This window comes from Microtus oregoni, unplaced genomic scaffold, assembly GCF_018167655.1.
Source record: "Microtus oregoni isolate MIOR12 unplaced genomic scaffold, Mior012 000043F_ref0000047, whole genome shotgun sequence".
NCBI classification, from domain to species: Eukaryota; Metazoa; Chordata; class Mammalia; order Rodentia; family Cricetidae; genus Microtus; species Microtus oregoni.
Genome location: NW_024543210.1, coordinates 550,702 through 576,973, shown reverse-complemented (window position 1 = coordinate 576,973; position 26,272 = coordinate 550,702). Strand labels below are relative to the sequence as shown.

Sequence of the window (26,272 nt, the reverse complement as noted above, 5' to 3'; positions counted from 1 at the left end):
CCAGCAGCCCAGAGCACGGCTCCCATGGAGGAGGCAGAATGAAACCAGAGGGGTGGGGAACCTGAACAGGTGGCCAGCGTAGGGGGCAGACCAGGAACGTGCTAGAGAGCCTGGGAGGGAACTGTCAGTGAGGTCACAGGCAAAGGGGTCACTCTAGTCGGGTCCCCAGCCTGGCCCGGAATGTACCACTCCTTCCCATCTCTCGCCCTTGCAGAAAAGCCAAACCCGGTTGGGCAGGGCCTCCTTGGAGACCCCACCCCGCCCCGCCCCGGGCAGTACCGCCTCCCACGTGGCCGCCGCCAGGCGGGGCCGCACCTCCCCTTCCTCCCTCCCGCCCCACCCGGCCCGCGAGCGCGGTTAGGTTAGACCGTGCGGAAAGCAGCCGCGGGGCCGCCGCCCGCAGCACCAGACGCTCCGGCGCCCGGACAGAGGAACCTCTGCACTATCTCTCGCTGCGCCCCCACCTGGTAAGTCTGAGGCTTCTGGCTAGTCTGGAACCATAGGGAAACTGAGTCTGGGGACGGTGAGCAAAACGGTTGAGATTGAGGAGAGGGCTTCGAGCTGCCGCGTAGGCACCAGTGTAGCCAAGATTCCGGTCCGCGCTCTAAGCGCTAGACTACCAGCAGGGGAACGTCGCTCACTGCCTGCAGGGTGTTTGCCCAGGGTCTGACTGGTGGAGGAGTTCCCCCACCTTGCGGCTACCACATCCTGACCATGAATCAGCCACAGCTGAGAAAATAAACTTCAACTCGAGGTCCGCCTACAGAGTAGCACAATGTGGGCTTGCGGCCCCGCCTTGACGGCTAGCTTCTAAAGATGCCCCTGCAGACTCTTGCACCCTACTGGCGGACCTGAGAGAGTGGCACAGGTCTACTTCTTGTGGCAACATCTGTCAACCACCATCCTGGGCCAGGATGCTAGGAATGAAGGTGATCTTAGAAGGAAAGCTGAGTGACCCCAACTATGCCTTGGTGGACTCCCCAGAGGACTATGGGGTGGAGCGGGGTCTGTAGGCCTATCTATCCAGGCCTCTAACCACGCAGGGTCCCATGTCACACAGCGGCAGGTTGGGCACACCAGGAGTCAATGGCAAAATGGCCCTTATCCTGCCTGAGCTCCAGGCCAGTGCACTTTCTCGAACGCCCGCACACCCACGCTGAAGCTACAGTTGGGAATTCCCTTCTCACTAGTCCTCCTGTGGCATTTGCCTTCTCTGGGCCTCAGTTTCTTCTCCCATTCTTGAAGGGTGGGGACAGTGGCTCAGACATGAGCAAACATCTAGATCTCTTCAGGGTGTCACCCAGGGCAGGGAGCATTTGGGGAGCAGACACTTGTAGCAAAAATGGGTGTTTGTTCCAAGGCTGGGGACTGAAAGGTCTCCCTGTCCCCACCCACTGGCTCAAGGGCAGCTGTCCAAGTTGACCTAGAAGGGTACTCCTACCAGGTAGGAGCTGAGCCTGCCAGTTCTACCCTCCCGCCCCTTCCCTAAACTCTCTAGCCCCAGTCCAGCCCTCCCAGGAAGGGCTGCCCTCCACCACCCTACCCAAGCAAGCTGCTAGCGAGGGTTCTGCTCCTGAACAGCAGCGAGTTAACCTTCAGGAGAGGCCCCTCACTTTGTGGGGGTGCTGATGGCTGTCGGAGCTAATTGCACACATCTCCCTGTGCTGGGACCTGAAAGCACCTACCTTAAATAGACTCGTTCACCTTCTACCAAAGTGCACTTGCTACAGAGGGAAAGTTTTCAGGCTCATGAGAGCTGTTGAGGGAGGCAGGGGAATTGTTAGATGCTGGGTGCAGGCAGGCTACTTCTGGCCCATTCTGGGCAGGAATGATGGCATTCTCTGGAGGAGGCACAACTCCTGGGCTCTGTGAGGGTGCTGATGTGTTGGTTCCCGGGGTCTAGGGGATACTACCTGACTCCCCTACTTCTGTCTTACACACATAAAGTGTTTAATAGGTGCACAGTTCCTCATCCAGCAGACGTCCTCTGTTGGAAAGGGCTACCTGCCTCTTTCTAGAGTGAGTCTGTCTCCACAGAGATGCCCCTGTGGCCTGAAGCGGACTGAGGCGCGTCTGGCGTGTACAGAGAGGATGGATGGAGTCCCTGTCTCCGGAGGTGTTAGAATAGGAGCCCTATTATGTCGCCTCAACCTGGTAGCCTGACTTGAGTGAAGACAATCTTGTTGAGAAAGTTCAGACAGCCCGGGCCTTGAGCCAAAGTAGGATCTGTACGGAACTACCCACCTGCCCAGCACCCAGCACATGGTGCTTCCAACTGTACAGGAACTGGGGAGGGGACCATGCCAGCTGCGCCAGTTGTCCCCTTGTGGCCCTCTCCTAATGTGTGATTACATAGGAACAGGCAGGGGCTGATTAGGGTCTCTCCTCCGTTGGGGCCACCTCCACGATCCTTCAAGCATTGGCCCCGAGCCCTCCTTTCCTTCCCGTCTGAGCGCAGACAAGCCAAGGGCTGTCGGGACCCATCTGGCCCTTTGGCTCCCACTCCGTCGGGAGACTGTATGTGCTTCTGTCTATCCTGACAAGAGGCCCTTAGAATGACTGTGCTTTAGACATCAATTCCTTGTACTGACATTGCCCACCCCCAGGAGGTGGTACCCAGTGATATGCCACACAAAGCCTTCTTATCTCCCTAACCCTTATGGAGCTCTGAGAATGGCGCCCTACTATGTGGCCTTCAGCCTGGTAGCCTGACCTTAGTGAGCACACGCTCACCACAGGACAGCATCTCAGGACTGGCCACTGCAGCTCAGACGATCAGCCGGCCTTGCCCTGGTCAGGTAGCTCCTGCTGAGTCTCTAAATAGGGTGAAGCCAGCTCACCCTCTAGGCTCCCTCTCCCCCCAGTGACTATAATAGGGCCAGATGCCCTGACTCCTGGGACCTGGTTCATGGGGCACTGGTAGGTGGAGTGGGATGTGACTGAGGCGGGTGTCATAGTTAGGGTTTCTACGCCACTGATGAAACTTGACCAAAGCAACCTGAGGTTTATTTCTTCTTACAACTCAGTAGGAACTCAGGGCAGGAACCTAAAGGCCAGAACTAAAGCAGAGGCCAGGAGGAGAGCTGCTTATTGGCTTGCTTCTCGTGGGCGTACTTCTCCTGCTTTCTTACGGTACCCAGGACCACCTGCGTGGGGCAGCACCGCCCTCTGTGGTGCTACCACATCAGTCTATCGAGAAAATGCCCTTTAGACTTGCCCGCAGGCAATCTGATGGAGGCATTTTTCTCAGCTGAGGAGCACCAGATAACTCAAGCTTGCGTTAAGATAACAAAAAACCAATCAGGACAGAGGTATGCACTGAAGCCCAGGGCCCTTCACCCCTGATGGAGGACAGGATGGCCAAGGCTGCTTTCCTAGCTCACCCTCACTATGGCTTTCCTTTCTGTAGGAAGTAGACATGGGACAGAAGAGGGGATGGGAGAGTCCAGAGAGGATGCCAGGTAGCCTCGACCAGTCTCCTGCCTCTGGCTCACTCTTGCGGCATGTGGGCTTGAGGAGAGCTAGCTGGCCCTCTGCAGAGATCTTGGCAGAGTCCGAGTACCAGGGCAGCCCCCGCCTATGCTGCCACAGCATTCCACGTGTTTCCAGAGCTGGACTTGGTCAGAGCATCCCAGGTCCACGTGGGTACTGTGTTTCCATGGGCCCAGCCTCACCAGCGTGTGGCCTGCACTGACAGAGGTCAGGCTGATTGGGGCCTTGATGTGAGCCTCTTAGTGGATGGGAGGCCAGTGTAAAACTCGCATGAAGGAATGAAGCCAACATTGAAGCCACGTGCTAGGCCAGCCAGGCCCAGTGGGTGAGGAAGGACACTTCCTGCTTAGCACACCTCATGGCGGTAGGCGTGGCTTCCCTGGGACCCCTCCAAACTTTGCAAAGCAGACTGGCATATCTGCTGCTCCAGGCCCCTGCAACCCTGGGCCGTGGTTTCCATGTGCAAACTCATCCCTTCCTCATCACCCCTGTGTCCTCGTTCCTGCTGCAGACACAGCTCTACTGCTGTCTGTGCTCATAGCAGGGAGGTAGACGTCTGTTCCCACCTAGCCACAGCTGGGAGGAGGACGCTACCTGTCCCACACCTCTCTGCCCCACGTCATATACAGACATGAGTGGCCTGGTGCAAGACCTGTCTCCACAGAGGGAAGGCTGTGGAAGTATCGACAGGAGTAGGGGCTGGGCCCTGGCATGTTGCAGAACCCCGCAGCTGGTTGCAGGGAGATGGGAGGTCACCTCTGAGAAGAGTGAAGGCTGAGCCGTGGAGGTGGTGGTGCTTGCAGGCCTGATGGTTGTCATTCTGACAGTGCTAGATCAGCCAATCCATGCCGAGTGTCCAGGGCTCCCTGGTGACCATCCTGGCCACTGTACACATAAGAAAACCCAAGTCCAGAGTAGGCTTTCTCTTGCAGAAACCCTGGTGTCCTCATTTCCCAGCCAGTACGGTGAGCGTGCACTGAGGATCTTGCTCGCCCGGTTGGGCCTGACTGGCTCCCCCAGGCCAGGTGGCTGAGGAATTCTGAGCAGGGCCCCAGAAACTGGAGCTCTGAGCTAAATAGAGACTGTCAGGGCTGAGATGACCTTGTGCGGTGGTAGTTACAGTTAAGGCGGCATTTTTTTCCTGACAACCAAGAAATCGTGGTACTGGCAGTGACGTGCTTGTATGAAGACAGAAACAGGAAGTCCATTGGGTTGTCAAGGAACCAGCAGGTCAGAGGTGAAGGCCTCCTCACTTGGAGGCAGCCTTGTCTTCTCCATGAGACCCGGCTATGCCTCTGGCTATGCTGGAGGATGCAAGTGCTATCCCTCCCCCACTTTCAGTGTGTCTTTGTTCTCATTGCCCCTGGAAGGGAAGCTTGGAGCTAGACACTGGCGGAGGGTGGAGACTGGGATCTGGGATGTGGGTGGACAGGACAGCTTTCCCATCCTGGGCATGGACAGGGCTGAGCTCAGACCAGCATATAACACTTGCCACATGAATCCTGAAGAAAGTCTGTCTTGTCAAGGTTGGGAGAGGCCTTGCCGAAAAACATCTGAGGGGTCAGAGAGCACATGGGGCCTGTTGGAGAAGAACTTTCCAAGGGTGTCTGATTTTGGAGAGAGAAAACCCAAGCAGATGGATTCTAGGGTGAGCCTGAGGTCCCCATGACCATGAACCCTCGAATTGAGCCCTTCAGATGGAGCTGGTGTGTGTAGCACCATAACCCTCGGTCACAACCCTGCCTTCCTTCCTGTGGAGCTTAGCAAACCCAGAACCCCAGGTCTGCATACCTCCTACCCCACCAGGGACGAGGTCACAGGAGGAGCGCCCTCACCGATGGAGTTGGCATTCCCCCATGCCTCTCTGCAGCTCCCAGTACTTAGTGAATGTCCAAGAGGGCCAGGCTGTCCTTGTACTTCATGCAGCTGGGGTGACATTGCAAGTCTAGGACAACTGGAGTCCCCATATCATCCCAGAGCGGGTGGAAGTGAAAGCAGCTCCCCGCTGTGGGTACCACCACCCTTCCTGTCTCCAGCTTGCCTGAGTGAAACTCCTGTAGAGGAAGGGGACACCGAGAGCACCCCAGCCTGCCCTCAGGGTCCCCCCACAGCTGCTCTGTGGACACCTTTCTCGGAGCAGGCACAGAAGGGACGGGAGCAGGAACAGGGTGTCCCCTGGCCCTAGCAGGTATTTCCTGTTTACTACTTCTGTTGCCGTTCAGGCAGGTGTCTTGGTGACAGTGTTAACTCCAGTGCTAAGAGCTCCTTCAGGCACACTCCCTCCCTGAGACTCCCACATACTAGGGTGGCCCAGTGGAATCCTCGCTCTCCTTGCACACCATAGGCAACCAATTGGGAACTGGAAGTCCGAGCTTCTGCACACTCATTCTGAGCCGCGCTGGCAAGTGGAAACGGACTAAGGTGCTGCTTAGTCAGCCTCTTGACTTGGCTTCATGCATATTTCCATGTATGTGGATATAGCGATGGCGGATGGATTGATTATTTTGCTTCCTGGGGACAGTGGATGGATTCTTTTGTTTCCTGAGGACAATGGATGGATTAATTCTTTTCTTCCTTGAGGCCTACTGTGCCTATAGGATATCTTACCTGAGTTGAGCCCTCGGCCAGCTGAGGCCCCTGAGGGGCTCACAGTCAGGAAGATGTGACCCCTGCTGGGAACCGAGACTGGTTGGGAGAGAAGGCAGTAGGGGTCCGGGTAGGACAGGGGCTGTCCTTGAGTACCGGAAGCTGCCCGGAATGTGTGCACTTCTGTAAAAGCAAGGGTTGTCAAGCAGTGGAAAATCTGGGCTTCTGGAAGGGCTAAAAATACAGTGTGGCAGCCCCTGCCACCCAGTTCCGGAATCCCGCTTCTGCCGTTTCTCCCTCCCACCCATGCAAGGCGAGCTCCCTCCTTTGTGTTTCCCCCAACCCCCAACTGGCTCTGGGCCCAGAAACACCCCGGCCTTCATTCTGGTGTTGGTTGGCAAGGTGCCCCCTCAGCTGCCTCTCTACCCTAGGCAGCAGCCCCTCCAGGGGTCCCCTACCTGGTCTGTGCCTGCCCTAGCCACTTACCTCTGAATTGGCCCATCAACTCCCTAATGCTGGCAGCCCCTGTAGGGGTTGGGTGCAGATGACAGCGCCTCCTGACCCAGGGCTTAGGTGCAAAGCCTGGCCTGCTGCTGCTCAAGGGTTACCTGAACTCTGGCATATCTGAAAGACCCAGTGTAGCTAACTGTCTGCAGGGCCTTCTGGCTACTGGAGCTATATTCCTTGTTTTCCTGGATGTAGCAATGAGGAAGTTGAGATGTGGAGTCATGTGACTCACTCAGATTCCCTAATGTATTGGAACACCACAGCCACCCTTTTGGAGACCAGGGGACCCGTGCAGGGCTTCTGCTGTCTCTCCCTTGGTTTGTTTGCATGGCATGCTGGGTAAGTGGAGTTGGCCCTCCACACCCACTCAGCTCACGTCTGATTACTAGGCAGGGGCGGAAGCCTCTGGAGTTCCATGAGTCAGAGTAGCTGCCCAGGCATGTGGAGTGGAGGTGCGGACAGCGCCATGCCAGGCTGGCCTACAGCTTATGCAGGAGACAGCCAACTATTACTGAGAGCCACCCTCCCAAGCAGTGACCCTGAGGCTTACAGGCCCTGATCCTTTCTAGGAGTCCTGTCAATGCTCAGATCTGGGCTGGTCACCATTGACCCTGAGGGAGACCCTGCCTTCATGAGTAGTCTTGAAGTGGAAGGCCTGTACTTGTGGGGAAGTAACCGTTAAGAATCATGTGTGTGGGCTGGAGAGATGGCTCAGAGGTTAAGAGCACTGACTGCTCTTCCAGAGGTCCTGAGTTCAATTCCCAGCAACCACATGGTGGCTCACAGCCATCTATAATGAGATCTGGTGCCCTCTTCTGGCATGCAAGCATACATGGAAGGAATGTTGTATACATAAAAAAAAAAAAAAAAAGAACCATGTGTGTGGGCTGGAGAGATGGCTCAGTGGTTAAGAACACTGCTGCTTTTCCAGAGGACCCAGGGTTCAATTCCCAGCACTCACAGCAGCTCATAACTGCTTATAACTCCAGTTCCAGGAGATCCAGAATCTTCACACGGACATACATACAGACAAAACACCAGTGCACATAAAGATAACTTAAAAAAAAAAATCCAGGCCGTGGTGGTACACACTTTTAATTCCAGCACTCAGGAGGCAGAGGCAGGCAGATCTCTATGAGTTTGAGGCCAGCCTAATCTAAAAGAGCACAGGCTTCAAAGCTGCAGAGAAACCCTGTCTCAAAAATCAAAACAAACAAACACGTGTAAACTGGGCATGGCAAGACGTACCTTTAATCCCAGAACTCTGTAAGTTCGATGTCAGCCACAGCCAGCCAGGGCTACTGAGTGATGCCCTGTTTTTAAAAGAAAAAGAAAGAAAAGAAAAAGCAAAACAACAATAACAAAAACATGAATAAAGGACAAGCTGCCCCGAGCCCTTGGATCTGGGGATTTTACGGGCAAAGGCCCTGCCCACTGCAGTCCCATTATTCTGAGTGAGCTGTGTAGGCAGGTGGGACAGTCTCCGTGTCCTGGTTCCATCTGCCAAAGACTGGCTGCAGAGCCAGCCCTTCTACCCTAGGATGCTGACTGGAAAAATCACCTGAAAATGGTCCCGTGCTGAGCCGTCCCTGACACCTTGGGCAAAACCAGGGTATCCAGCCCCTCCGAGTCTCTACCAGGTCTGACTCAGAGTTGAGCACTTGGCCCCAGAGCTGGGAGTGGGAGGACCAGGAAGGCACAGATGCCATTCAGACAGCTTCGTGCCAGCTGTGGTGGCACACACCTCTAGTCCCAGCACTTCAGAGGCACGGGTAAGAGGTCAGGAGTGTGAGGGACACTCTCAGCTACATACTAAGTTTGGGGCCAGCCAAGAGGACATGAAATCCTGTCACAAAGCAAAACAAAACCAGCTGCAAGTATTCCAGCTGCTCACTCTGACCGGCGGCACTAGCTCTGTATGGGTCCCACTGTAACCGACCCACTTTGCAGATGAGAGCAGAGAGAGCATGTGTGAATTTCCCTGAGACACACAGACAATAAACAGTGAGGTTCTTCCCCAGCCTTGTTTGGCACCTGTATTTTCCTGGATATTATTCCCCAGGTCTCCCATGGAAGGCAGAAGCTGGGTTCAGAGACTGCAGTAGTAAAGGGGTCACCCTCAGCTGTGTTTGTCAGAAGTTTGACAGCAGGCAGGAGAGGGAGAGCTTTATAGTCTCTGGGGGGCGGGGGTAGGATGCTTCATGGAGGCCATCCAAAAATGGGACATCCTATTGCTTAGACTTGCCTTTCTCTGATTGGTGCTAAGTTGTAAACATGCACACAGGTGATGACGGCTGTCAATCATTAATCGGATCTAATCTGTTGACCTTCCTGGCCAAAGCTGCTAGACTGTGGAGTATCCAGGTGCTGTCCACACTCGGCGTCATCCTACAGAGAGGTAGGAAGCCTGGCAGAGGAAGAAAGTGCTCCTCACTCTGGCATCCTGGTTTCCAGCCAGACTGGCTCTCCTGGGTGGACACAGTCATCAGTAGGGCTTTGGGGCATAGCCACCTTACCCCACAAACAAATTCCCAGGAAAGCGAGCATGAATCCAGGGCCCACCCCCACAGATGCAGGGAGGATCCCATCACAGAGTGAGTTCACAGTCCTTGGACAGACTACACATGGGGCAGGAGGACTGGAAAGTGCCAGAGGAGCAATTGTAAGGCAAGCAGGTACCCTGACCTTTGTATCTGGGGGCCTCAAGCCTGGGGCACAGTGACTCTGGTGATCCTGATGTCCCAGAAAGATTGGGTGGGTTCAGCACGGAAGACTAGAGCTCCTAGCCAGAGAACTCTGGATGCCAGAGGCCAGGTCTGGGTGAGTTCATACTCCAACCACTCAGCCTGTGCCAAGGGGACAGGGCCTCTGGCCAATGGAGGCAGGGATGGGGGTGGGGAGGCCAGTTCTAGGCACCTCTTTGGGCAGCACAGAAACTAGGGAGTGTGCAGAGGCCCCTCAGGCAGCTCCGTTCTGTGGTAAAACTCCCACACTTACAAGACCTACTTCAAGGGCGTAACGCTGCCCAAGAGAGACCAGTCCAGACCGGCAGCTGGCAGCAGGGATGAGAAGCTGGAGGCAGGGCCCCGAATGGGTAGGCAGAGATGGTCGGAAAGTCCTGCGCATCTGGGTGAGTAGACAGCTGGAAGCGCCTAGGATTTGGTGAAAGCAGAGATGGAGGGTAGTGGGTTCCTCCCCCAGTGAGGTGCAGCACAGGACCCAGGCTGGTCTTCCGGGACATTCCTCTGACCTACAGGTAGGAGGAACAACCCCAGTCGCAGGCAGAATCACGGTGGAGGAAACTGAGGCTCAAACAGGCCGAGTGACTGGACTGACACCCCCATAGGTCTCCAGGCCTGTCTCTGCTGCTCACCAGGCTACTTGTAAGAGGGACCCACTGGCCACCAGCATCTGAATGGGTGAAGGATGGGAAGCCAGGCAGGGGCTCTGTTAGTACTGCTTGTCAGGCATGCTCTCTGAGAGCAGCAGGGCCTCCGGTGAGGACAGCAGACGCCTGGAAGCCAGAGCCACACTAGCAGAGTGCCTGAGCTCTCGCTCGACTCAGGCGATGATCTTCAGGGCACCTCTTCAGCCTGAGCTCGCCCCTTCCCTGGAGGAGAAGCCTTATACAAAGAGCACCAGCCTGCTAGCATTCAGTGGGCTCCAGGAACACTTGCAGGGCCCAGTTGCTGTGAGTGTGGCCACAGTGTAGCCTCCCTGAGCGCTGCCCACAGCCCTTCTCCCATTCAGCAGGTAAAAAGCCTGTCCTGCGTACAGCAGAGAGTGCAAGCAAGCCCTTGGGATGGATACGGCTATGGGAGCTTGCCCCATCAAGCCCTTCCCCTCAGCGTTTTCCTCCCACGGCTCCATGATGCCTTTCTCAGATGCTAAATTTAAGATCCCAGCCATACATGGTTGCAGGAGAGCCTGGGATGCCCCTGACCTTTGACGCTGTCCCCAGGGGCTGTGATGGACAGCCTTACAGCCAGCGGGGCCTAGGGGCTGGCCCTGGAGAACCGCATGGATGGAGGAGACAAGAGTACAGTTTGTCTACAGTTAGGCTTTGAGGAAAGACATGATTTGGAGAATGTTTTAGGCCAAACTTGCCCCTGCCCCACTTGGGGGGCATTTCCGTAGTCGGAGTAGGGCCTGTTGCTGATGAGCCAAGTGAAGCTCTGTATGCCAAGGACTCACTTTCTTTCTGGGTGAACCCACTCCATTAAGCCCTGGACATCTCATCACATTGTGTCCTCAGCCTGTTCCTATGACTTGCCCCTCCTCCCACCCCCACTGTCCCCACCTCCCAGGCTGTGGGCATTGGGGAAGCAGCTGGAGCCAGATAAGGGAGCCTCAGAGATGCATCGTCACCACGATGTCACAGCATTCCAGCTGGCATGGCTGCCTGCTGCTTACCCCAGGGTTTCCTAGTTGAACTGGGGCTTGTCAGGGCAACACAACTCACGCCCCCATACCCAGGCACAGAGGTCTAACGGAACTGTCTCTCACTGAGCCTTAGGGTCTTTGTGCATATGATAGGGCTTGCCTGTCTATCATGTGATCCAGGAACAAGAAGAGCCTTTATGAAACAAAGTGGCTGTCCCAAATTCCCATTATTGGACTACAAGCCAGAAACCTAAAAGAGAAACTGAGGCAGCAAACAGTGCCTCCATGTGTCACTTATGGCCAAGCTGGCCTCTAACCTCTTAATCTGTGGGTCCTGTATATCTCCTGGTCAGGCTGATGGCTCTGTCCTCCTCTGTCCCTGCAGGTCAGCAAGATGTCTGTGAAGGAAGGTGCACAGCGCAAGTGGGCAGCGCTGAAGGAGAAGCTGGGGCCACAGGAGTCAGACCCCACGGAGGCCAACCTGGAGAGCGCGGAGCCTGAGCTGTGCATTCGGCTGCTGCAGATGCCCTCCGTAGTCAACTACTCGGGCCTGCGCAAGCGCCTGGAGAGCAGCGATGGCAGCTGGATGGTGCAGTTCCTGGAGCAGAGCGGCCTGGACCTGCTGTTGGAGGCGCTGGCGCGGCTGTCAGGGCGCGGCGTAGCCCGCATTGCCGACGCCCTGCTGCAGCTCACCTGCATCAGCTGTGTGCGTGCCGTCATGAACTCGCAGCAGGGCATTGAGTACATCCTCAGCAACCAGGGCTATGTGCGCCAACTCTCCCAGGGTGAGCTGGAGGCCATTGTGTGAGGGCAGGGCGTAGGGGCCCATCAGGGAAAACCCAGCCCTGAGGTGAGGAAGGTGGAGACAGCTCACCCCAGTCAGGCCCCGAGTCCTTCCACTAGCTGTTCCTAGTTGTTTCCTCAGTTCTGTGACCAGCAGCCTTCTGTTGGCTCTACCTACCCTCTGACCTCAGAACAGGTCCGCACGTACACTGCTTGGTTCCATGCCCTGTAATAGCACAGCACAGCCCTCCAGGCCTGGCCCTCACCTGCTAAGGACATCGCCCTCTGCCTTTCAGCCCCTTTCCTGGCCCACACCCCTCTCTTTCTACCTAGTTGGCCACCCCTGGCCATGCCTCCTGCTTCTGCCTTTGCTATCTCAAGACCAGCTCTACCTTCTGGCTTCTTGCAGTGCCTTGGCTGTGGCAAGTGGATAGGAGTCTCTGTGTGTCCCTCAGTGGAAGCAGCTAGGTCCCACTGGGGCGCTAAGACCTTCTGGGGAGCAGCGACTAGGATGGTGGTGTTGGTGTGAGCTAGGAAATCAGAGGCTGCCATATGTCTAGCCCAAGACCCACACCAGTTGTAGTCTGTCTCTCCAGCCTGGACCCGATTGTACCCCCACCCCATCAAGCCCTTGTTATTCTCAGCACAGCCAGATGAGAAGCACCCCAAAACTTCCCTAGCTCAGGATGGAGAAGGAGAGGGCTCACAGGGATGAGGAGCCATCCCTTGCTGTTAAGTTTGGAACACACTGAGTCTAGAGCCAGCTGCAGGGGCTGGGCTGGGCTGGGCTAGGCTCTGTAGACTCCAAATACCTCCCTTGCCATTCCCTGAAAGGACCTGTGTGTGTCCCAAGAGGCAAAGTCAGGGTTCTTGGAAAGAGGGGATGGGAAAGATCCTGGGCCGTAAGTTTAGCTGGGGTTGGCATGCTAGGCACCAGCGCCAGAACCAGATCACAGGTATGTTAAAGATGGATGGGGGCAGCAGGACAATGGGCCTGCTGAGACATTCCTGACCCTTCACAGCCCTGGATACATCCAATGTGATGGTCAAGAAGCAGGTGTTTGAGCTGCTGGCTGCTCTGTGCATCTATTCACCTGAGGGCCACGCCCTGACGCTAGATGCCCTGGACCATTACAAGGTGAGTAGTGGGGTCTGGGTCAACAACACAGGATCTCCTGCTGGAGCACGTCCTGACCCTGCCCAACCTACAGACGGTGTGCAGCCAGCAGTACCGCTTCAGCGTCATCATGAATGAGCTGTCAGACAGTGACAACGTGCCCTATGTGGTCACCCTACTCAGCGTGATCAACGCCATCATTCTGGGTCCTGAGGATCTCCGCACTCGTGCCCAGCTGCGGAGCGAGTTCATCGGTAAGTGCCCTCACGTGCTGACCTCCAAAGTGCCTGCCTGCTGGGCCAGCCCAGCCTGTGCCTACCCCCTTGGGAAAGTGGGACTGTTAGCAAATCCTGCCCCTGCCCCACATCCCCTAGCACCACAAAGTAAGGCACTGTTCCAGGGTCTGAGTGCCTCCTACTGCCGTCGGTTCCTATGGCAGATAGGACATCACTGCTGAGGGTTCTGTTTCGTAGCTGGCTGGGTGGTAGGGGCAGATGGGTAGCCAGCTTTCAACTCCAGCTCTGCCCCTTCAAGCAGTGGCCACTGAATAAGCAGTAGACTTTGCCCCCTCTGGAACTTTAAGACTCCCTGATGGTCTTAAAGGAGGGAGAGGGGAGATAACGGAGAGTCCTGATCATGTGACAAGGAGCTGGAGGCAGGGAGAAGCCAAAGGCAATTTCCAGACTTTCTAATCCCTTCCGTCTAACCCAGGGCTACAGCTGCTGGATATTCTGACCCGGCTACGGTGAGTCCCTGCTGTGGCTGCTTCTGCCAGCTGCTCCCTCCCCAGTCTTTCCTTGGGATTTCAGCCATTTTGCCCAAGCAGTGTTTGCAGAGGGGTTGAGAGGTTTCTTCTAGGAGTGAACCTAGGACTCAGACACTGCCCACAGGAGCCAGAATGCCTGGTTAACTCAGGATCCAGATGCACAGCAGGCCATAGTGGTGGTGCAGAACTCACTTCTATGGACAGTTGCTCGCCTTGCTCCAAAGCTCGGGTGTAACACAGCCTGGAGTCTGTGTTGACCCTGGTGTCTCCAAAGGGAGCCTGTCCATTTGAGAACCCTGATCCTGACTACACTCAAGACAGACCCCACTGGGGCTCTTCACCTCCAGGAAGTCAGCATGAGCAGCCATAGAGACTCTACTGTTGTGAAACTAGCCCAGTGCAAGGCTCTGGGACCTATCCCCAGGTGGGCAGTGAGGAGGTCAGTTAGTGGCCAGGCTGAGGTAGTGGCAGCACCCAGCCCCAGTATATACACTTGACAGCTGACTCAGGCCAGGCCCATCCCCTCCCATGTTTCATGGTGGCCTGCCTCAAGTATGATCTTGACTGTGTTTTTTTTTTTTAAACCTTTAACATGAGGGCCCAACCCCATCCTATACCTGTCATGAGAATCTGCCCTACCCCATGCCTGGACATACCCAGGTGACCCCTAGGCAGCCTGGCAGGGTGAGAAACTCAGATCCATTCTTGCTGCAGTTGCTGGCTGCAGCTCACTGGGCCTGGCTAGGAACGCTGCCCAGTGTGCTCAGGTGGGCGGCGTAGAGGTGGCTGCATGCAGCCTGGACTGTAAGGAAAGGTCCGGTGGGACAGCGACTCAACTGGCGGTCCTCATCCCCTAGAGACCTAGAGGATGCTGACCTGCTGATCCAGCTGGAAGCCTTCGAAGAGGCCAAAGCAGAGGATGAGGAGGAACTGCAGCGTGTTTGCGATGGTATCAACATGAACAGCCACCAGGAAGTCTTCGCCTCCCTGTTCCACAAGGTGCAGTCCCACCATGGCCAGGCACAGAACTAGGGTCATAGGCAGGGACTGTGTTGTCCTGGAGATGGGGTCATAATGCAAGACAAGCTTCCAGAGGTCAAAGTTGTCCAAACTGACTGTGTCTTCCTGTGCCTCCGCTAGGTAGTGATTACTGGGGACTTCAGGTAACTTAATGCCAGGTGAGGGGTCAGGAGTCTGAGTTTACATGCCCCCCCCAGTCTTAGTCACTGAATGCAGCAGCTCTCATCTGGGGGTGACAGTAATAGGTAGAAACCAGGGGTACCATTTAACATCTTACAGCATATAGGGTGATCCTCATACCACCAGTACCACAAAGAGCTCTGCATCTGTGCCACCCATCACCCAGGCTTCAGGTGAAGGGGCTTTAGGACAGGACGCCCCTGGCGCATGGGCTGGTGGGTAGCCACCTGCCCAAGGGCGGGGATGACCATCTACCTTTCTATTTTGGTTACTGCAGGTGAGCTGTTCCCCAGCGTCAGCCCAGCTGCTGTCGGTGCTGCAGGGTCTCATGCACCTGGAGCCTGCCGGCCGCTCAGGCCAGCTGCTCTGGGAGGCCCTGGAGAACCTGGTGAACCGGGCTGTGCTCCTGGCCAGCGATGGTGAGAAACTGGGAGGGGCAAGGCATGCAGAGGGGCACAGCCTGTTGGGAAGACCCTGAGATCCTCGGCCATGTGGGAGGTGATGTCCCTTTGCCTTGTTCCCATCTCTGGCCCTCTCCCTTAACTCTGCACACTTCCTTCCTGCAGCCCAGGCTTGCACCCTGGAGGAGGTAGTTGAGCGACTGCTCTCCATCAAAGGGCGGCCCCGACCAAGCCCCCTGGACAAGGCCCACAAGAGTGTCCAGGCCAACCTAGGCCAGAATCGGGACAGTTCCTCCCTAAACACTACTACTTCCACAGCTAAAGTGGAAGGCCAGCAGCTGGCAGTGGCTTCTACCTGCCAGCATGTGGGCAGCAGCCAGAGCCCCAGTGATGACATAGCTCCACAGACAGCCCTCCAACAGGCAGCCTCACCTCTACCTACCCCACCGCTCTCCAGCTCCACCCCTGTGCTCCCTCCACCCCCACCCCCCCTGCCAGGCCAAGGGACCATATCTCCCCCAGCACCCCCTCCACCCCCACCATTGCCACCCCCCTTGCCAGGCTCAAGGACCATATCTCCTCTACCCCCACCACCACCTCCTTTACCAGGCTCAGAGGCCATGTCCCCCCCAGCACCTCCACCACCTCCACCTCTGTCTGACTCCTGGAGGACCCAGCCACCACCCCCACCCTCACTCCCTGGCATGGGTGGTCCATCTCTTCCTCCTCCCCCTCCCCCACTACCTGGAACAGACGGGATTCCTCCCCCACCTCCTCCCCTGCCTGGTTTCTCTGTCCCCTCCATGGTGGGTGGTGTGGAGGAGATCATTGTGGCTCAGGTGGCCCCCGGCCTGGACTCAGCCTGGGTCCCCAGTCACCGGAGGGTAAATCCACCCACACTGCGTATGAAGAAGCTGAACTGGCAGAAGCTGCCGTCCAATGTGGCACGAGGTAAGCCCTCGTTCCAAGCCAGCCTCTGGGGAGGGTAGGTACCCACTGGTCATTCCTCCTGTGAGTGTCTACATTCACTTAGTCAAGACAGCCAGGCCCCTGTCGGAGTCCAGTTCTTACATGTCTTGCATGGGAAGAAGCCACCACCTCAGAGCCCTGTGGGTCACAGGTGTCTGCTGCCGATGGCCCTGCCCTCCTCTGAAGGCTGTCTGTAGTGCCCTAGGTGTCAGGTGCTGATGCTCAGAGAAGGCCAGCCAGAGAGCCCAGGTCGCCTGCCAGCGTGGGTGTGTGTGCCCATATGCGTGCACACAGCCTGAAACAGCTTGGAGGTTTCCTTTATCAGATATGCCACCCAGGCTGGGCTCCAGGCTCCTGCTCAGTCCCCAGAGACCTCAGCACACCTGCCTTTGGACCCGCCGGCCCACATTAAGGCGAAGTTTCAGCAGGGTACCTTGTCCATCCCTCCCCTGTAGAACGCAACTCCATGTGGGCAACACTGAGCAGCCCTTGCACAGAGGTGGTGGAACCTGACTTCTCCAGCATTGAGCAGCTCTTCTCCTTCCCCACGGCTAAGCCCAAGGAGCCCTCTGCTGCCCCCATCAGGAAGGAACCCAAAGAGGTAAGGTGGACTCTGACCATCTCCTGCGGGGATAGAATGACCTGCTATGCCCACCCTCCAAATACCAGCTAAAAGGTGGGTTTTCTAGGTAACTTTTCTGGACTCCAAAAAGAGCCTGAACCTCAACATCTTCCTGAAGCAATTTAAATGGTGAGTGAGGGACATCACGTTACTGTCAAATTCAGCCCCAGGCAAGCGGCCAGCTCTGCCCTGAGCTTCCCAGGTCTGCCCAGCAGCGCCCTCTGCAGACTGGCCATGTCTGTGCATGCTTCATTCCCAGGGCAGGAGATAGTGTATGATAGCTGCCACAGACTGTCTCATCGAAAATTCTAGAGGCCAGGGTGGAAGTGAAGCCCAGAAAATCCCTGAGGTAGACTCCTAGGCCATAAGCAAGCTGTGACCAAGTCAAGGGAAGACTAGGTAGACCCTGCCTGCCAGTTTCTAAACCCTTACCCTTCCAAGATGCCCATCAGCCACCCCCACCTCTGAGCATGGTAGGGGACAAGGGGAAGAGGGAAATTCATCATGCTTCTTGACGCCTGCCCTCACCCTCCCCAGCTCCAATGAAGAAGTCACTGCAATGATCCGGGCTGGAGACACAACCAAGTTTGATGTAGAGGTTCTCAAACAGCTCCTAAAGCTCCTTCCAGAAAAGCATGAGGTGAGCAGGGGCCCAAACCAACCAAAGAAGCAGGGATAGTGAGGTCCTGACCCGCCTCGCCCCTGTGGAGAACCACCTCACCCCCTTGGAGAGCCACTGGAAGGCTGGGAGCCACCACGAACCTTGATGAGGAGATGCAGGGAGGCAGGTGTCGGGCAGGCAGACATGGTTCCTACATGTGGCATCCATGCAGATTGAGAACCTGCGGGCGTTCACGGAGGAGCGAGCCAAACTGGCCAGTGCTGACCAGTTCTACATTCTCCTCTTGGACATTCCCTGGTGAGCAGCCCTGGGCTCCTGCTTAGCCTGTGGGGAGGGAAAGATGGGGAGAGTAGGGTAGGGGCCAAGCTTAGGAGTGGAGGAAGGGGTCAGGAAGGCAGTTGTACACAGTCCCTAGGGCTCCGAGAATGAGTCATCTCTAAGTGTCACCATGTTCCTCGTCCTCTCTGAGAAAGCAGAGGTGACCTCTTAAGTCCTGAGGCCAGAGTCTTCCTGAGAAGCTCCGGGCCCCCTAAGCTGCCTCCTTGTCCAGGCCCTATTTCTGTCCTGGGCACAGGCCTAGAAATGTGCACGTTCCCCAGCCAGGCCATGGGGACCCCTCCCCCAGACCACCCACCAAGGGCAGAGCATGTTCCCAGTGGCAAGCGTGGTGGAGCCTCTGGGCCCTAACCCCCTGCTCTGCCACACCAGCTACCAGCTGCGGGTGGAGTGCATGATGCTGTGTGAGGGCACGGCCATCGTTCTGGACATGGTGCGGCCCAAGGCCCAGCTGGTGCTCACCGCCTGCGAGAGTGAGTGGGGCCCAAAAGCCTATGGGGCTGGGAGGGACAGGCCTGCCACGCGTCAACCCCTGCTGTAGCCATGGCATGGCCATCGAGAGCTGTGAAGTTGCTGGCTTTCTCCGCCAAAGCCCATGGTCACCTCTACCGTTTCCACATGACACACACACTTTTGTACACTCAGAACAGTAACTTCCATAGTAAGTTACTGCACATATGAGTGAGGATACGTAGTCCATACCCACAGGTATAGCATGCATGCAGATATATTCATATGCAGTCACTCACAGCACACAGAAACACAAAGGCATATATGCATTCCTCTTCCGTGAATAAAGAATGACAGAGACCTGCTTAGCCACCAGATCAGGGACATAGATGGGCTCCAGTGGCCCAGGGACAGCTCACTCCTCTCCGGCACACAGCATGGTGCATGGCTGCTCCCATCTCAGCCACTGAGCCAGGAGTTTCCTCCCTGCAGCCTAAGGGACAGGGACCTGAGAATGAGGGTGGCCACGGATCGGAAGGGGCTTCTCTAGCATTCCAGAATCCTCACCCACAGGACCTGTAATGGCCGTACACCTGCTGGAGTTGAGGGCTCAGCAAACGTGGCCATGGCAGGAAGTGTTTCGAGAGTCCCTATACCTATTGGTATAGGAGCGCATAGTCCCAGGTAGCCCCTGCCTTGTGTCCTTTCTGGTGCTGTGATAGGCCCGGGGTCAGGAAGCCAAGCAAACAGCCACACTCTGGGATACTTGGAGACTTTGGGCTTTACTTCAACCCTGTTCCTCCATCACAGGCCTGCTCACTAGCCAACGGCTGCCTGTCTTCTGCCAGTTGATCCTCAAGATTGGGAATTTCCTCAACTATGTAAGTCAAAATTGTCCTGTGACCCACCTCCCACCATACCCTGGGAGTCAAGGGACTCACCCCACACCCTGAGAGTCAGTCAGGGGACTCATTCTACATCTGGGATTCAGGGGGCCCCCACACACCCTGGGAGTCGGGGCGCTCACCACACACCCTGGGAGTCGGAGGCTCACCCCACACCCTGAGAGTCAGTCAGGGGATTCATTCTACACCCTGAGAGTCGGGGAGCTCACCACACACCCTGGGAGTCGGGGGGCTCACCACACACCCCTGGGAGTCGGGGGGCTCACCCACACCCTGAGAGCAGGGGGGCTCACCCACACCCTGAGAACAGGGGGGCTCACCCCATACCCTGGGAGCGGGTGGCTCACCCCATACCCTGGGAGTCGGGGGGCTCACCCCACACCCTGGGAGTCGGGGGGCTCACCCCACACCCTGGGAGTCGGGGGGGCTCACCACACCCCAAGGGTTGAGGAACTCATCCCATACCCTGGGAGTCGGAGGGGAGTTGGGACTCACCCCCTGTCCCTCACAGGGCAGCCACACAGGAGATGCAGACGGTTTCAAGATTAGCACGTTGCTGAAGCTCACAGAGACCAAGTCCCAGCAGAGTCGCGTGACGCTGCTGCACCATGTGCTGGAGGTGACCTCCGGGAACCTGTGGATGGGGTGTCCCCTACTCTTACCAGACCTTACTCTGGCCTTAGGCCTGTTAATTATTCTAGAGACTGAGCCTCAACACTGCCCATCCCCAGCAGGCCTTACCTACCCCCCCCCCCCAAACATCGGGACAGGCCCTCTACTGTCACCCACCTCTAGAAAGCAAAACTGTTACAAGACCACAGGCCCCTGGCAGGATTTTAGAGGCCCCAAAGGGTCAAAGAGTTGGTGGAGGTTCTACCCATGCTTGTACAGGGTAATATCCACAGGCTCAGTGGGGTCACCAGGATCTTACTGGGCATCTTGTGTTACAGGAAGTAGAGAAAAGCCACCCAGACCTTCTACAGCTGCCGCGGGACTTGGAGCCGCCCTCTCAAGCTGCAGGGTGGGTGCTCCTGCTAGCCTAATGCCTTAGCAGCTTGGGCCCCAACCTCTGATCCCAGCTGCCTTGCCATAGAGCCTGGCCACAGCGGTGCCTCAGGACCCCCTACCCCAGAGAATGCCCACTTTCACTTTGGGACAGGACTGTGTCTGCTCTAACTGTGACCTAGATCAGAAAGTGAAGTCTGGAAGGGCTGGGGTGACAGTCTGGCACAGCGTCTCTACAAAGTGAGCCTTCCTAACAGCTTAAGCTAGGTCCCGCCACCTCATGATTCAGTGAGGAAACCGAGGCTCAGGGAAGTGGTGTTGTCATCCTGGAGTCTCACCACCCAGCGGAGAGGCTAACTGGACATACCAGCTCCATAGTCTATGCTCCCATCATGCTCCACTGCCCTGGGAGCTTTTGGTCCAGCAGCTGCTGGGCCTTAGAGCTAGTCAAACAAGAGTGACAGTGGGCCTAGCAGCTGGGCAGAGGTTCCCATGTGTGCTCAGTATGAAACAGAGCCCACTCTACAGTGAGGGGTCAGTATCCTATCCATCTGACTGATCTGAGCGTCACTAGAATAGGCACCTAACCTAGCATCCAGGGTCATCAGGATTGGCTGGCTTCTGGGACCTGCAGTGTGAGAATTGTGGTGTACCCAGGGTTGGCTGGGGGTGCGTGAAGAGGGCTGATACAGTCCCAGGGACTGTGCAGACAAGGGCCCACTGTGACAGGTGTCAGCTGATGCCTGATTTACCTTGCCCATCTTGCCCCTCCGTGCCTTTCAGAATCAACCTGGAGATCATCCGCTCAGAGGCCAGCACCAACCTGAAGAAGCTTCTGGAAACAGAGCGGAAGGTGTCTGCCTCAATCCCTGAGGTGAAAAACCAGTATGCTGAGCGCCTCCAGGTAAGGCTGGCCAGTGGGTGTCCTATAGTTGGCAGAAGAGGCTTCTTCTCAGTACAGTCGAGGGAGTAGATGGGTGAGCAGCTCCAATGTGAGCACAGGCCAAGGGGACAAGAGAGCCTGAGTCAGCAGAACCGCTTCTCTGCTTCCTGTCCTAGTCTTTCCTGTAGGGTATGGACTCCGTGGCCCTAGGCTAAAGCTCCCAGGAACATCCAGCATGCCCCAAGCCCTACTCTACATGGAGACATCTGCTCAAGGGTCCTGGGCATAAGGTCTCACCAGCATGCTCCCCTGGCTCACTGTGGAGTGACTGTGGCTTATGTCCCCAGGCCAGCATCGAGGCCTCTCAGGCATTAGACAAGGTATTTGAGGCCATTGAGCAGAAGAAGCTGGAGCTGGCCGACTACCTGTGTGAAGACGCCCAGCAGCTGTCTCTAGAGGACACGTTCAACACCATGAAGACTTTCCGAGACCTCTTCACCCGTGCCCTGAAGGTGTGGTGGGCCCAGGGGAGTTAGGTGATGCCTGAGACCAGAGTGGGGTTCCCAGCCCCTCTGTTCCCAGCTGTGATAGGTGCAACCGTGAGCCCCCATCGTACTTGTCCCTCAGTATTCCCGATGTGGGTTACTGGGATGGATGACGAGGCTCCTGTCTGTCTGAGCAGGAGAACAAGGACCGGAAGGAACAGATGGCGAAGGCAGAGAGGAGGAAACAGCAGTTGGCAGAGGAGGAGGCACGGAGGCCAAGGGGCGAGGATGGGAAGCCTGGTGGGTCTCGGGGACAGGTGGAGCTGCTGTCCTTCCTCTCCCAAGCCTTGCCGTGCTTCTCTGACTCTCTTGGGGATCCCTGGGGTGGCCTGGGGTCTCTGGGCTGCCCTCTGAGGTCTGTGGCTCTGCAGTCAGGAAGGGGCCTGGGAAACAAGAAGAGGTGTGTGTCATCGATGCCCTGCTGGCCGACATCAGGAAGGGCTTCCAGCTACGGAAGACAGCCCGGGGCCGAGGGGACGCTGAAGCGGGCAGCAGAGTGGCTCCAACAGACCCTCCAAAGGCCCCAGAGCCTGGTGAGACCCTAGCCTGTGACCTTCCCATGCCCTCCCACCTATGCTTACCTCTAGGAAGCCTTCTGGGACCTGAGGTTCTTTGGGAACCCTACACACACGTCCCTGGAGACACTAAAGTGGGGAGCATAGTGGAGGTTCCTTTGGCACAGCTCTGAAAAGGCCCCCTGAGAGGGCTGTGCCTTTGGGTGGCCAGGAGGTGTGGGAGTTGTGGTCCGCTGATAGACAACCCAAGTTCTGGGCACCTGAGATGTTAAGACAAGCAGACCTTAGGAAGGGCTCCACTATTGGAGCTCTGATGAAAGCGGTTGGATTTTGTGGCCCATTGGGTATTCTCCCAGTCTCCCGTGTGTGGCCAGACTGAAGATACTGCCTTGCCTTGACCCATAAGCCATGCTGGAGGGTCCCTGAGACTGAAGTTTGGAGTAGTTTAGGAGGGCTCAGAGTCAGGAACACTTCCAGGAGCGGGACCAAAATGCCCCACTTCATGTCATTGACACATCCCTCCATCCACAGCAGCTGCCAGCATCCCTATACAAGGCACAGACCACCCTATCTCAGAGCCAAGCTTGGATACGACAGCAGCCGGCGAGCCACAGGGCTGGGACCTTGTGGACGCTTTAGCCCCCAGCCCCCAGCCCTCCAAGGAGGAAGGTGGCCCCCCAACCCTGGAGAGGCGCTCTTCCTGGTATGTGGATGCCAGTGATTTCCTGGTCCCTGAAGATACCCCGAATGTCCAGCCCTCTGAGGGCATCTGGCCAGTGACTCTGGGAGATGCTCAGGCCTTGAAGCCCCTCGAGTTCTCTAGCAATAAACCTCCTGGAATCGAGAGCTCACAGCAGGATGCTATGGATGCTGAAGCCTTGAGGGGTGTCCACCAAGCCAAGGCTGACAGCATGAGAGAGGGAGCAGAGGATACAGCTGAGCGCGGCCACAGCACCCACCTCCCCTGCACAGGCCCTGGAGAGGATGAGGACGAGGACGACACAGCCCCAGAGTCTGCGCTTGACACGTCCTTGGACAGGTCCTTTTCTGAGGATGCAGTGACAGATTCCTCAGGGTCTGGCACCCTCCCCAGGGTTCGAGGCCGGGTCTCAAAGGGGACGAGCAAGCGAAGAAAGAAACGTCCCTCAAGAAACCAAGAAGGTAAGTGGGAAGCGGGCTGCGGTGAGCGAGGCTGGGGGCGCCTGGGTCTGGGCATGTGGTTAGAGCTGATTGTCCCACTACAGAGCCTGGGACCTCTCTCTGCCATCCAGCTGGTCCCTCCCCTATCCCTGCGGGTACTACAGGCTCAACCAGCGTCCAGGAGACAGGGTGATTCAGTGGGACACAGCACCTCACACAGAGGCCGCTTTGGGGGCCACCACTTGCATCACCCTTGCCTGCAAATTCCCGCCTTCACACCCCTTCTGCAGGGAGTGGAGCAGGGTGGTGGACCTTGGCTCTTGTTGCTGCAGGGTGGTCTGGCATTAAGATCCTGGGTGCAGCTGCCATTGTCACTGTGACCCAGAGAATCTGGGCTTTGGACTGGCGATTTATCTCTGCCCCTGACCAAGAGTGTTGCCATGGCTAGCTTGGCCCCCACAGATCCCACCACCCTGAGCTCAGAGCTGCCCACCTGTGATGAGCTGATGAGTGTGTTTCTTTTATTTGGAAGCAGAGTTTGTCCCTGATTCTGATGATAATAAAACAAAAAGGCTGTGTGTGATCCAGTGAGGTACGTATGCAGCCTGGCTTATGTTGACTAATGGTGGCAGCGGGTGCTGGGGCCTCAGCCTGCTGCCTGACCCTCCTGGGCACTAACCTAGCTTCTCTACAGCCCTCTGGGTATTATCAGCAAATCCCAACCTTGGCTCTTGGTAATGGTGCCCTTGCTGTTCCTGCCTTGTTGGAGAAGGCCCAGCTGCCAAGCCTTGCCTGCCCCAGGGTCTTCTCTCCCCCAGCTGGACACAACCTCAGAGCTGGACTCCAAATGGGCTTCCAAGGAAGGGTAGATAAAACCAAGCTTCCTTTAGGGAGTGGGATCTCAGGCCTTTGTGGGTACAGCGTGGGATCTTCGGAGAGGACTGTTTCTTGGTCCTGCAGGACAGACTGAGGTTGTTCCTATCTGTGCCTCCGCCCTACCCAGGGTCATGGTAACTCTGCAGCTTTACTAACCCCAACTCCCCAGAAGACACGGTCCCTCTGCATGGAGACAACCCTCCCAAGACTATCCCAGCTCTTCCATGGTACAGGTTAAGGCCAAACACATGCCCAAAGAGACTGGAAGGAAATGGATGTCTCAAGTGCAGCTGCTGCCAGAGGCAAAGGTGCCTGGGCCTCCCTTTCCTGTACCCAGGAGCAGAAAGGGATCAGTTTAGATGCCAGGTCTTCCTTGTATGTGCCATAGGGGTCTTCTGGACCCCACTCATGGCAAGACAGCTAGGGCCAGTGACATGACCCTAGAGGTTAGAGATGCTGTTGGACCAGCTTGGGCCCTGCTCCGTGGCCAGGCTTCGTGGATGGAGGAAGGCCCAGCTTAGGACAAAAGATCCTGGCCCGTCATGAGCCGTGAGTCCAGGGTGAACAAGTGCCAAGCACCTCTGGCTGTGCTCAGGGACCCTGGGTCTGCCTGGCACTTAGAACCCGCTGGCCACTGGGCGTAAGTCTCAGGATCGAGGTACAAGGATGAGGGCTGTTGGTTCATTGCAGGCAAGACCCACAGAGAGGTCAGAACTCCATTCTCCATTCCTCTTGGGGCCCAGCATCACGGTGTCTTCCCTCACTTTTTCAGTGGTGTTAATCCTGCACATGGTCTACCCCATTGTATAATGCACTTTGATGGAGACCAGCTCCTGTGTCCCTGGACCAGCAGCCTTTCCATGCTGCGTCCACTGTTCTAACTAACCCGGACTTGCTACTCCCCTGCCTTGGTTGTTCATTTCCTCACTCCCTGTGGATGGCCTGATAACGCCCTGGGTGAAGTTTTGGCTGCTAGCTGCTGCTCCACTCATTTTCTCTCGTCTTGAACAGATTCTCAAACCCAAGCCTCCAGGGGAGCCTGGACCCCTACCTACCACTGGTGGAAAAGCAGGCTTTTTAGGAAGCACATAGAGTGTTGGGATCAGGGTTCCTACGGGGGCAGGCTGGTGGCAGTTAAGTGTGTGACTGCCAGTCCAGGACCCTCCTTGGTCAGCACCTAGCCAGAGAGAAAGCAGGAAGGACCAAGTCCAGCTCAAAGGGCCCAGTGCAGGTTGGTGAGAATAGAGAGTGGGTGTGGGGTCTGAGAGGTGAGAAGTAGACCCCACGGACCCCACGGACCCCACTGCAGGTGGACTCGAGCTAAGGCACCAAGCCTGGCTGGGACAGCCTCTGCAGGGGCAGCCTGCTTATATCACCTTGACTCCATCCACTCAGATGAACTCTGCTGCCCTGGAGAAGAACCTGGGGTCAGAGTGGACCTGGATACACATCATAACCTTGGCATTGAGACCCATAGAGGGCAGCTGTAGCTTTGAGGAAGGTTGCTCCTGACTTTGTCATTTCCTTCCCCACAGGCCTCAGGTCCAGGCCCAAAGCTAAGTGAGTGTCCTGAACGGCTCAGTACAGCAGCAGATGCTGGATTGCTGCCTGGAGAGGCTCTTCGTGGCCAGGCTGGGACTGGGCCCCCGAGAAACCGAAACTCCGTGCCTTACCCAGCCGGGATCCTTGGAAACCTTGGCCATTGATGCTAGGACCTGACCTGGCATCACCCTGGACCACCTGCACGCTCATAGGCTCACAATCCGCTTTGCAAACCCTTACCCACCCCTACCGCATGCACCGCAGGGGTGGAAGGGAGATACAAACTCCTGCAGTGGGCTGCAGCATCCCCATCCTGCCTCCGTGGCGCAGTTGATTTTTAGCTGAGTGCTGTTTTCTGCATCTTTCTTCTGCTGTGGCTGAATTGGGGATGGCAAGGGCTCCAGGGAGGCTTGCTGGCAGTGCTGTGGGAAGATCCTGGCTGGTAGGCCCCAAGGAACAAGAAGAGCTGAATAATGAGAGGGGACTACAACAGCTGCCATTTCCCTCATTGTCGGCCCAGCGAGGAGCAGGCTGCCCCTGCTCGACTCCCCTGTCCCCACTCCAGGTGTGCACTGTTGAATTTGGAGCCCAGTGGGGATTTTAACCAATAAAAAGCAACCTTGTCTG

The 26,272-nt window shown here is 56.6% G+C and overlaps 1 protein-coding gene across 6 annotated transcripts; it reads left to right on the top strand.

Annotated features, from left to right (window-relative positions):
* The first annotated feature begins 331 nt into the window (after positions 1 to 331).
* On the top strand, positions 332 to 26,272 carry Inf2 (inverted formin 2). Of its 6 annotated transcripts, XM_041633314.1 has the most exons (25): positions 384 to 467; positions 5,019 to 5,140; positions 8,870 to 8,983; positions 11,354 to 11,753; positions 12,774 to 12,889; positions 12,963 to 13,122; positions 13,580 to 13,613; positions 14,492 to 14,633; positions 15,112 to 15,253; positions 15,401 to 16,186; positions 16,660 to 16,805; positions 16,894 to 16,955; positions 17,364 to 17,466; positions 17,660 to 17,745; positions 18,157 to 18,257; positions 19,045 to 19,115; positions 19,651 to 19,758; positions 20,090 to 20,160; positions 20,928 to 21,048; positions 21,375 to 21,539; positions 21,710 to 21,812; positions 21,944 to 22,105; positions 22,619 to 23,248; positions 23,763 to 23,819; positions 25,639 to 26,272. In XM_041633314.1, the coding sequence occupies exons 4-24, from the start codon at positions 11,363 to 11,365 to the stop codon at positions 23,816 to 23,818; spliced, it is 3,756 nt and encodes a 1,251-aa protein (XP_041489248.1). In that variant the 5' UTR covers positions 384 to 467; positions 5,019 to 5,140; positions 8,870 to 8,983; positions 11,354 to 11,362; the 3' UTR covers position 23,819; positions 25,639 to 26,272. The 6 variants fall into 6 exon arrangements, with proteins under 6 accessions (XP_041489250.1, XP_041489247.1, XP_041489251.1 ...); XM_041633316.1 differs by lacking the exon at positions 5,019 to 5,140 and having other exon boundaries at positions 332 to 467; positions 22,622 to 23,248; XM_041633313.1 differs by lacking the exon at positions 5,019 to 5,140 and having other exon boundaries at positions 332 to 467.